The 12282-nt window shown below is 48.2% G+C and overlaps 1 protein-coding gene across 1 annotated transcript in view; it reads right to left on the bottom strand.

The window, feature by feature from the left end:
- Positions 1-12282, bottom strand: part of DNAJB6 (DnaJ heat shock protein family (Hsp40) member B6) — a 103679-nt gene that overhangs the window by 67388 nt on the left and 24009 nt on the right. Inside the window, exons 2-3 of the mRNA XM_044293329.1 lie at positions 7281-7371; positions 5360-5469 (exon numbers count right to left, since the gene is read on the bottom strand). Coding sequence (XP_044149264.1) covers positions 5360-5469; positions 7281-7345 — 175 coding nt within the window. The 5' untranslated portion in view covers positions 7346-7371. The remainder of the gene's footprint in view (positions 1-5359; positions 5470-7280; positions 7372-12282) is intronic.

The raw sequence follows: 12282 nt of genomic DNA, 5'->3' as shown, positions 1-12282 counted from the left end.
GTAATCCGAAGGCTGTCTGCGCATTGCGACGCTGACGGGGCTTTGACTAAGATGTCGTCCAGGTATGGGAGAAGGGTAATGCCCCTGGACCGCAGAATCCCCAGAAGGGGTGCCAGAACCTTCGTGAACACCCGCGGGGCCGTCGCCAGACCGAATGGCAGCGCGACGAATTGGAAGTGATCCGACTGGATGGCAAATCGGAGGAAACGTTGGTGCATGGTAGCAATAGGTATGTGGAGATACGCATCTTGTACGTCCAAAGACGCCATGTGCTCCCCCTGCACCAATGAGGCTACAACGGAACGAAGGGATTCCATTCTGAACCTCTGAACCCGTAGATAGCGATTCAGAAGTTTGAGGTCCAGCACCGATCTCACATCGCCCTCCTTCTTGGGGACCACAAACAGGTTGGAATAAAAACCTGTGAAACGCTCTTCTGGAGGTACCGGAGAAATAACCCCCCGCAGAAGTAAGGACTGGACGGCGTTCAAGAAAGCCGCGGCCCGGACGGGATCCCTGGGAGGCTGGGAAGGGAAGAAACGGTTGGGGGGAAAGGACCTGAATTCTATTTTGTAGCCCGAGGAAACTACCTCGAGCGTCCATGCGTCCGGAATGTGGGCGTGCCAAATGTCCTGGAACAGGAGAAGACGCCCCCCCACCTGAGAGGGTGGGGACAAACCTTCATGCGGAAGGCTGCTTACTTGGCGCTGTGCGAGGTTGCTGGGCACGCGGACGCCAAGCCTGCTGAGGCTTAAAGGATGGGCCCTTCCGCCGATCCTGGTTGGGTGGTCCCGCCGCGGAGGTGGGAACTGAACGGGTGCCCGAGAAACGGCGAAAGGACTGGAAGCGTGAAGACGCAGGTCTGGACTGAAAAGGCTGCTTCGCTTTGGGTTGGGGCAGATGGGTGCTTTTGCCACCCGTAACTTCTGAGATTATGACATCCAGTTTCGGCCCGAAAAGCCGAGCCCCAGAAAACGGAAGCTTTAGGAGAGAGCGTTTAGAGGAAGAATCAGCCTTCCAGGCCTTGAGCCATAACTCCCTGCGGACCGAAGTGGTGAGAGCTGAGGCACGAGCAACCATCGACCCAGCATCCAGTGCCGCTTCACAGATATATTTTCCCGCATGTGAAATTTGGAGCGCAGACAACTCGAGCTCAGCAGGCGGGAGGTTGGACAAAATGTCCTGGCTTAACCGGATGGACCACTCCGAAACCGCCTTGGCTACCCAGGCGGACGCGAAAATCGGACGCAGCGCCGAACCGCTCGCCGTAAAGATTGACTTGGAGAGCGACTCTACGCGACGGTCCACCGGGTCCTGGAGTGACGAACCATCCGCTACCGGAATGGTCGTAGATTTTGCCAGTCGAGCCACCGGCGGATCCACCTTCGGCGGGGAGGACCACAGTTCCACTGTCTCGCGTGGAAAGGGGTAGAGAAGGTCCAGGCGTTTTGGGATAACAAAACGCAAACCTGGCTGGTCCCAAGCCTTGTTAACCACAATAGAAAAATCCTCGTGCAACGGAAAAGCCTTAGGAGTCTGTTTCGCACGCACCCCTTGTTGGCTAGTGGAGGGAAGATCCTCCTGAACCCGGAAGGTGTCCCTTATTGCCGAAATCAGGCTATCCACCATGGAAGCAATCTGAGAAGAGTGCTCCAGATCCATATCCGCATCCGAATCCCCAAGCTCACCCTCTGACAGTGCGTCGCCTAACAGGGAGGACGCCTGTGACTGGGATCCAGGAGCAGGGGGGATGCAGAAGCGTCAGAGGAGGAACGGTTACCTGCTCTGGGGCGCTTACTAGGAGGTCTGCCTCTGGTTTGTGTGCAATGCGGTTGCGCGGATTGCACCGGTGGCGATTTTTCTACCAAACGACCCAACAGAGAAAGGGTGGAATGGGAGACCTTAGAGAGATCCTCCACTGCCCGAGACAGGGACCTTGCCCAGTCTGGTTCCCCCTGAACAGGGCGATCTAAGGCTTCTGTGGGCTGCAGTGTTCTAGGGGGATTGCCCTGCGCAGGCTTCTGACAAGCCGAGCACAGTGAGAGTGACTGGCCCCGAGGGAATTTGGCTGAACACACTGAACAGGCATAGTGAGTGGTCACACAGGTTGCCTGAGGGGGGGTCAGTGGCCGGGTCAGACATGGTTTGATATCCTGCTAAACGGGGTATCTATCTCCTACCAGAGTGGAGCGAGAGCCAAGGTCCTGTGTCCACCACGCTGCGCCGGGAGGAAGAGGAAGTTTCAGCAGGGCGGGAGAATAAGCCACGCCCCCTGACAGCCCGGGAGCGGCAGGATAATGAAGAAGGCCGCAAGCGCCGCCCACCCCTGTGCACGTGACCGCAGCCGCGGCCAGCGTGCCTAAAGTCCCCGATAATATGGCTGCCCAGAAGGGGCCGCTTCGCTGCAGCAGAGGGGAAGAACCCGACACCGCCGTGCGGCAACGAAGGTCCCGGCGCGCCGCGAATAGCGCATCTGCCCTGCGCAGTGCCGGCTGCGATCGCACAGAAAGATACTGCTGTGCGCGATGCAGCGGCGAGAACGGAGGGAGACGGAGCGGATGGGTCCGAGACAGGTGCCGGCGGAACGCACACGGGTGCGGGGGCGCGGGCGGGCGGGTGGACGGGGGGGGGGGGCGGGGGGGCTGGGGGCTGCGCAGTGCCGGCTGTTCAGGGGCACTGGTGCCGTGCAGTACGGCACGCTGTTATACCGCGAGTGGGGGCCTGGGAGGCGAGTCACTTACCTATCTTCATCTGTAGACTTCACCCTCAGTTGTAACACCAGCAGGACCACCCTACGACCGCTGGCACCAGGCAACAGGGGTCCGGGCAGAAAAGGGCTGAAGAAAGGGTAGTCCTGTAGCTGGGGGGAAGCAGGGGAGCGAGGCTGCCCTGGTCTGCTTTTTCTTCTTGGGGCGGCAGGGCGGTGAACGAGGTACACCGGCCCGCCTCCCGGGGATGCAGGGACGCAAGCGACCCTGGACCCCCCATCCGGATTCTGGAAAAAATAAAAAATAAAATAATCAAAGCGCCACCCTGCAAAGCAGGGAGGTCTGCCTCCTACGACACTAAGCTAAAAACTGATATGCTCTCTCCAGGCTGGAGGGGGTATAGCCTGCAGGGGAGGAGCAAACAGCTTTCAGCCTAGTGTCGCCTCCTAGTGGCAGCAGCAAGCTATACCCATGGTCCTGTGTCCCCCAATGATATGAGCGAGAAAACAGCAATACTGCCACTGAGTTTTTACGTTATAAATTTTACGGCGTTTATTTTTCGGTATAAATAACATAATATCTTTATTCTCTGGGTCACTACGATTACAGTGATACCAAATATATAGTGCTTTTTCCGTTTCACTACTCTTTTGCAATAAACCCCATCCCCCCCTTTTATTTTTTTTAGTTTTATGGAGTTGTGTTAGGGCTTGAGTTTTGCAGGACGACTTGTATTTTTCATTGGCCTAATTTTGGAGTAAATGGCGCTTTTGATCGCTTGCGATTAAATTTTTTCGGTGGCAACTAAGAATAAATGAGCAATTCTGTATTTTTACAGCGTTCACCGAAGGGGATAATTTACAGGATTTTTATGTAGTTTGGGTGTTACGGATGCGGCAACACCAAACATTTTTATGGGATTTTAATTTTTTTTTTCACTTTTTTTTTTACCACTTAATAGTCCCACAAGAGGACTACAACAGACAACATTCTGATTAATTTTAAAATGCAATGCACTATAGGGACAATGTATTGCATTTTAAAATCAGTGCTATTCTGATATTGACCAGCAGGCTGCGCCAGAGAGGCACAGCCTGCTGGAAACTAATCAAGGCAGGCTTGGGGCCTTCATAGACCCCAGCCAGCCTTCTCACACACACATCGGCATCCCGCGATCGCATTTGTGCGGTGCTGATGGGAGACAGAGGGAGTCCGTTCCCTCTGTCAGCACTTTACATGCAGCGGGCGCCATTGCCCGCGGCATGTAAAGTGTTAAACAGCCCGGATCAGCACTCCTGCTGCTCATGCGAGTCGGATCCCCGCGGGACCCGTGCACTGCTTAGACTGGGCTGCCGTTAAAAGTGGCTGCCCAGCCTAAGGCACCTTAGTGACTGCTGTAAAAAGGAGTATGAGTGGTCACTAAGGGGTTAAATATCCCAATTCCCAGACATTGACAACTGATCTGCTCCTTCGGAACAAGACGGGCCACAAAAGATCTTCTTACAGACAAAGGGACACTTCCATCAAAATGTTGTCACATATTAACTTATATGTGAATATAAATCACTCCATAAATTCCACTTCCTGTCCTGGCTTTAACTTCTTCTTAACCACTTAACTCCCTCAGTTAGGCCATCACTGTGACCTCAGAGTGCCCCTCCTCGGTAGTGACCCAATTAGCACATTACGCTCTTCTAAGCAATGCTACTCTGTGGGCATCTTTAACCAAGTCTGCCAATGGGACAAGAGAGTTGTCACTTATCAAAGTCTACACCTACTATTGTGAACGACAATACCCTTTAGACAATGGGTTTTACCTGTGACTGCTACAGAAGGACAACGTTTCTGTATTTAATTTTCAACAGCAGAGTACAGCCTAAATACAAAAGATTTATTTTTTGGCGAGTTTTAACTTTCTGTTGGAAGTGTCCCTTTACATGGGATGATTAGGGGCTGTAACCAGCACCAATAAAAAAAAAGTCTATTAATGCTCGTTTAAAACCGCCTTGACACAGGTTGATCTAACCTGTATGGGGTGAAAGAGCAGTACTACAATTGTCCATTCCCTGTAACACTTAACATTAGGTCAGCAGCACGTTCCCCGTTTACCGCCAACAAACAAGCTTCTGTGTAATTGTCAGCTGATCGGTGAGGTCTTAGATGGGCCGATGACTTGCGTTAACCCAAAACGAGACTTGAGCTAGTAGAAGAGCTAGCAAATGGGTTTTAGAAACCAGCTGACACATTTGAAAAAAACAGGATTTTAGAGTATCCTGTATATCTCCAATCATGCAGAAGGCATATTGTGTAGCACACTGCAGGGGTGAGATCTGCTGCCCATATTTATTTCTCATGAACAAAAACTCTGTAGTTCACCCTTTAAAGGTGGTCACACAGATGAGACTAAGGTCGGCCGACCGTTCCGATTTCAGCAGGACCAGCCAACCACCTAATGTGTATTTGATGACTGGCCAATGTTGGAGTAAAAAAAAAGGAACCGGTGTGTAGAATTTCAACATCCCCATTTTCCTTTGTTCTCAATAGAAAGAGGTGGTGTACAGGGCGGAGAGGATGAAGAGCAGCATTTGGCCGATAGCTACTGAAGGAGCAGCTCATACAGACTACATTAGAAAAACGGCAAAAAGCTTTACCATCTGATAAGACTTCATAAGCCTCAGCAAGTTCTTTAAATTTCCTCTCCGCTTCTTCTTTATTATCTGGATTTTTATCAGGGTGCCACTTAAGGGCTAATCGTCGGTACCTACCGGTTGCATAAATAGAAAAAACAAAAAATATACATAAGTAAGGATCCTTTAACACAGCCCTATGCAGGGCCACAAAGGGCACTTGATGATACAGCCTACACATTATGAACATAATTTGGACGACTTGCTCGCCCTTCTGTGGGTGGGCAGCAGTTCATCAAGCAACCGCTTCTCCCAGGGTCTACTGCAGTTAGCTCTCGTTAACCCTTTCTTCTCCAGCATAGAAAATACTCCCTCAAATATGATCTCAGATGCATATGGTACGAAATGCCCCCCACAATTTCCTTCTTATACAAGTACTGTATTTAGATATATTCTGTTTCCAGACAGTTGAGAAGTAATTTGGGAAGGGGTACTACACACAATATGTATCTAGGGCTAGGGACTCTTTTCTAAGCAGGAAGGGAAGGGGATAACAATAGTAATAAACCATGAGTAGGGATGAGAGAACTTCTGTTTTCAAGTTTGGTGTACAAGGTTCGGGTTATCTAAGAGTGGATTTTAATTTTTTTGTTACATTTGTTGGATAACACCTTAAAAAATGCACACAGCTACTTAAGCAGTTTAGGCTACTTTCACACTAGCGTTCGGCTGTCCGCTCGTGAGCTCCGTTTGAAGGGGCTCACGAGCGGACCCGAACGCTTCCGTCCAGCCCTGATGCAGTCTGAATGGATGCGGATCCGCTCAGACTGCATCAGTCTGGCGGCGTTCAGACTCCGCTCGCCTCCGCACGGACAGGCGGACAGCTGAACGCTGCTTGCAGCGTTCGGGTGTCCGCCTGGCCGTGCGGATCCGTCCAGACTTACAATGTAAGTCAATGGGGACGGATCCGTTTGAAGATGCCACAATATGGCTCAATCTTCAAGCGGATCCGTCCCCCATTGACTTTACATTGAAAGTCTGGACGGATCCGTCCGAGGCTATTTTCACACTTAGTTTTTATATGCCAATATAATGCAGACGGATCCGTTCTGAACGGAGCCTCCGTCTGCATTATTATGATCGGATCCGTTCAGAACGGATCCGAGCGAACGCTAAAAAAAAAAAAAAAAAAAAAAAAAAAAAAAATTGTTAGTTGTCTGTCAAGCTTTTGGATGATTAGTATTTTTTAAGAGTTCAAATAATAAGGATTGATGAAATTTATATTAATTGAAAATAATAAAATAGCAAAAAAAAAAAAGTCCATAAATATCCGACTGTTGAAGACTGCACACTATATAACTTAATGTCACATTTCCCATAGAAAAAAAAAAAGCTGGCAGGGCCTAGGAGGACACCCTTTCAGTTCTGGTGCACAGTCAGATATATGTCACAAGGTGATAGTGGACCGGCATATACAGCAGTCCTAATACATTTCTCCCTCAAGTGTAAAATTAGGGCTATAAAAAGGTCAGCTAGACAATTGTCGGGAGGGAAGAGTTCCTTCCTGGCAATCGCTTGCTCGTCAGTGAAGGAGACCGCTGCTATTACATGAAGCGATCTCCTCCACAGTATGGGGAGGAGCAATCACCAATGCCAATTGCTCATCATAAGGACTCTTTGCTCGTCAGCAGCAGATTGTGATTAGACAGCACGATCTGCCGCCGGCAAACAATGATTTTTAAGCCTACTTAAAAACCTGGATTGCCCGATGAACGTTACTTCGAACATCTGCTAGCGATGATCTGGCAGACAATCTGCCAATGTAATACAGCCCCGAGTGTGAGGAAAACAGTCGGCTGTAGACAACAGTTCACCCAATAACTGCATGCTAATAACCCCCCTCCTCTACATAACCACCCACCGGAAATGGACAAATACTACTCACGATTTCTTAAGATCGTCTGGAGAGGAATTCCTGTGGACTCCCAACACTTGGTAATAGTCAACCATGACTTACACGGAACGAGTCTGGGAACCTGTAAAAACGTTAACACTTCAGTCTATTACGAGTAAAATTAGCTGTATGTACTAGGGGGAGAATAATCACTAAACAAAAAAATAAAAAATAAAAAATAAAAAAAAGTGAATGAATATTTATCTTGATAGAGAGAATAGCCCATATGTGGAGCAAACAGGTTGGTTTTAAAGATTTGATAAGGGGCATAAATTACAGCGTGCAAAAGCCATGGGGGAGGGGTGCACAGAGAAACAACAAAAAGTGTCAGCTGACTCTTGCCAGAGTTTAGGAATGGTATTTTTAGAAATGCTCGCTCCCAGCCGTGCTGCAGGATTTCACTAGGTCACACGTAGTGTGTGCCAATCTATTCCAGACGACACCGGCACTGTGAACACAGCCACATTTACCTGGCAGGTCCAAAAGGCATCGCCTACATCAAAAATATCAGGGTCCCCGATTTCCAGGAGAAAGCCTTACACCTCTCCTTGGAAATGCAACCATGTTAAAGAGAATCTGTCACACGGATTCTGAACTATTATCTGCAGTAATACACAAGAGCTACAGCACATAAATAGGGCTGCAGATGGCGACCAAAATAGTTGCTAATGAGACTTTGAATTGCAAAATGGCGACAAGACTTTGTAGTCTTGTCGCCATTTGCGCCTAGACCCTCCGCTGCTCTGCCTCTAAGAAGAAAGGGCTTTCATCCAGCAGACACACGAGTTGAGCCAACATGGCACGCGCTGCTCTCAGCGCACGCCATGTTCACCTCAGCAGCACAGGGAAGAAGACGGCAGTCCCTCCCCCCTGTGCTGCTGCCACCAATAGACTGATAGCAGGGAGGAGGAGGAGCTGGGGCCACTGTGCCACCAACGAATATAGTTTATCCCTGAATACAAACGCAGGCTGCGGGTGCCGGCCATATCTCATAACCGGCACCCAGCCTCTGACTGTGCGCTGCGATCCACCGCAATTAACCCCTCAGGTGCAGCACCTGAGGGGTTAATTGTAGCGCACAGTCAGAGGCCGGGTATGGGATATGGCCGGCACCGCAGCCTACGTTTGTATTTAGGCATAAACTATATTCACTTAAAGGGTTGTACTAATGGCAGCTGAACATAACTATATTAGTGCCATCTCACTGTGTGCCGTCATTATTGAGACTAAGTTTTTTTTTATAAATGCAAATGAGCCTCTAGGTACAGGGGGCGTTGCTCCTGCTCCTAGAGGCTTTGTTCTCTCACCTCTGGCCACGCCCTGCTACACTTGATTGACAAGGCCAAGCAGCGCGGTCTCTTGCCAGCCCTGTCTGCTGTGGAAATCGCACGCCTGCGCCGCCCCGTCCAGTATTCGGCGCAGGCGCAGTGAGCGAAGCCGGCAAGCGTCCTTCACTTACTGCGCCAAATGAAACTAGATGAGTTGTACACAATCCCGCAAAACCCTCTAACTACTGTTCCTTCCAGTGAACAACAAGCACACAGGTAAGTATACTATATACAAGGAAATATACCACATAATTATATGAAAAGGGTCCAGGCAGGTACCACATGCTATACGGCAATTTCTGGAAATGGTAAGTACAAGCTGTCACAATTACATGGAGCAGTCAGCACTATTGTAATGATAAAGGCCACAAAGACAGAGGATATGCCTCCGATTCCTCTACTCTTAGATATCACCCTATTGATGCCAATGGTTTCGGTCACAGTGTAGCACCAGTAATGGGATTCAGACTTTCTATTTTAGGAGATCTAGCAGCTCCATCTTTACACTGAAAGGCTCGAAAACCTAAGTATCTCCAAGATTACAGGCTGGAAATAAGCCTATACTAGTAAGTATTTTCATCCTATAGTTAAGGCTTGGTTTTAAAGTAACTGCCATTTCACTACCAAAAATGAAATTCCCAACACATGTGATGCTGAAGGGAAGATGTTCATGCATTTTTCAGCTAATTTTACCTTTCTGATGTCTGTATTCAGCCCTTAGCAACCATATTTCTTTGTGCCTCTATTTCAGCAACTTCCTAAGATGGCCTCTGCTGCTCTTCCTGTGATGATCCTTGCCCTTCCTTGAGGCCATCCTGCATTTCCCTCACTTCCCATAAGCTCTTGCTCTCCTCACATGAACTAGCAGGACCAATCAAAACGCAGATAACTTCCCACAGTTCCCAGAGCAGTGTGTATCCTCACATACAGCTAACCAGAGACAAGCCCTGCAAATTACATTAAATCAGTAAGCATTTCTTTTAACCTCTTAATAGCCAGCTGTCCCTCATTCTCTTTCAGACTGACTGGGAGAGGGGGGCTGCTTTAGCTGCTCATCTCTCTAATTTGGTACCAGCTAGAAATAAACAATACCAGAATTACATAAATCTGTTCAGTACAGGGGGAAGATATCAATTATAGAAATTGGGATGCTGTGAATGAAGCTGAAAGTAAAAGCAGATTTTACCCACGATTATTCCGGACTATTTCTAGGCAGCGCTCATCTGTCTGCGAGAGTGCGAGCCCTGTGCTCTGGTGAAATCTCGCGCCGTTCAGCATTCGGCGCAGGCACAGTGAGGGAAAGAAACTCGCAGGCTGCCAGCTTCCTCACAGAGCCTGCGCAGAATACCGAATAGAGCGAGATTTCACCAGAGCACAGGGCTGGCAGACCGATGCGAGCGCTGCCTGGCCCTGTCAATCAGGACTTGGAGGGAGGCGACAAAGGTGGGAGAACTGAGCCCCTAGGAGCAGGTACAATGCCATTCACTGTATTGGATTTTTTTTTCTATTTTAACATTGGCGTTTTCAGTTGCGGCGATACTCATGAGGTTTATATTTATTGTTATTTAGGTATTTATTTTTTAATTATACGGAAAGTGGGGTGATTTTAACTTTTCTATATTTAATTTTTTGTGATTTTGTGGCCCATAAATATGAGCTTATAAATTATGTTTTTTAATTTTTCATTGTTCTTTCAGGGATTTCATATTTACCATTAAAAGTAAATTTTGCTAATTTTTTTATAAGAATTGCAGCGAGGCTGAAGGTGTTCAGCGCAAGTACCCGTGCCCCATTTGGCCACACGGGGCATCGGTAGGAAGCACAGAAGAATGAGCTTCCAGGTTTTTGCACATTTAGATGCCGTGACCTCACTTGGTCAGGGCATGTAAAGCCTTTAATTACCGTGATTGGCATTATTGCCGGTCACGGTAATTAGCCGCATGTCTCTGCTGTATGAAACAGTAGATATCTGCTGGCTATGACGCCCACTGCACGTGAGAGCTGGCGCCATGTACGGTGCTGGTAGCGAAAGGGTTAAGAGGCAAGTTAGTTTGCTCCATCCTAATGTAGTCTATGGCCATAAACAATGCTTCCATTTTGTTCTGTTATACATGGGAAAAAAATTGTCCTGATGGAAAAATGAATCCAGCCTGCAAAGGAGGCAACATGGATTATCACAATACATTAGTAAGTGCCTTGTATTAACTTTATCTACATGATAAATGCTGAAGTGAGACAACCCCTATATGACCCTATTACACTGCACAATTTTGGGCAAATCATTGGGAATAGGAATGCTCATTCCCGATAACCTGATAAAAAAAATAAAAAAATAAAAATAAAAATCGAGCAGTAGATAAAGAAGCAAATGCTTGTTTATTTGCTGATTGACTTTCATCAGTATGAAGGATGCCCGATTATCAGCAGCACATCACCCTGAGTCAACAGATGTGCTGCCCATAATCAAGAGAACAGACTGAGGGAGAAACCACTGTGGTAGTAATCGTTCCTCCAACATTCAGGATGCATCGGTCTGCGTAATCAGGCCAGTGCAAACGAGCACTGATGGATGTGTTATCTTACATCGGCTTCTGCACTGCCCAAAGATGGGGTAGTGTAATATCACCCTTGCTGCGATAAAAAAAAAAAAATTAGCATTATGGAAAGCCAAAAGGCAAAAAAGTTAAATCATCTGAACTCTTGCCGTGCATCAGCTCCGCTTCAAGTGATGTGTACAGAGAGCTGAAGGTCATGTTAGAAGAATTCCTACACACCCACACATGCTATTTTTACAGTCCTCAGCTCTTAGAGCAGCGATACCAGCGCCTGTATTAAAGAGATTTCCTCATCACAGGATTCAATAACCATATTCACTTATAAAGAAGCTCTTATAGACTATTAAAGGGATCCTTGGGGATTTTCACAGCAAATGAGAGAACACAGCCGACTCCCCCAGCGACTCTGTGCATACGGTAAAGGAGGCCATTCATTAGTGAATGACTGGACAAACAGCTCCTCCTGTGTTCTCAAGGAGGGAGGATTGGCCAACTAGAAATAAAGTATGCCCAAACCTCACCAAAATATCTGACAGGGAGGGTCGAGAGACCCCCATATAAAATACATTGGTCCCGCCAGCGGAAGACTAAACCGAGAAAAATGATGCAGCCAGTCTTGTAGAAATCCCGCAGAGCACACAGGGTTAATCCGCAGCCAATCGTCTGAGGGGACATGGCCCAATCTTCATCCTAGGTCGCAGCATGGAGGCTCTTAAAGCCATATACAAGACAGTAGGAAGGAGTTGGGGACATGGCTGCCCACCTGAGATACACCAGGAAACGAGAAGGGAGGACGTGCGGGGATAGTTTTCTTTTTAATGTTTTCTGCATTTTCTGTGTTTGGTGTCCCCTTATACCACACCTCAAACGCAAGGCCCGCAGGCCAAATCCGGACGCGCTCGTTTTTTGTGACCCACTGGTAAGGGCCCTAATGTGAGAGTAGTGCCGCTCAGAGTAATGGCAGTGCCCATAGTTGTCTCCCACAGCCACAGTGCTCAAATGGGTTTTGCCACTTCAGCCAGTAGCATTTATTATGCAGAGAACATTTCCATGGTTTACGGCCACCCTGCAGTCCAGCAGCAGGTCCCGGCCACCAGAGAGGCTGGCATT

The sequence above is a fragment of the Bufo gargarizans genome, chromosome 5 (genome assembly GCF_014858855.1).
Source record: "Bufo gargarizans isolate SCDJY-AF-19 chromosome 5, ASM1485885v1, whole genome shotgun sequence".
NCBI classification, from domain to species: Eukaryota; Metazoa; Chordata; class Amphibia; order Anura; family Bufonidae; genus Bufo; species Bufo gargarizans.
Note: the sequence above shows the minus strand (reverse complement) of the source record. Positions and strands in the feature narration are given on the sequence as shown.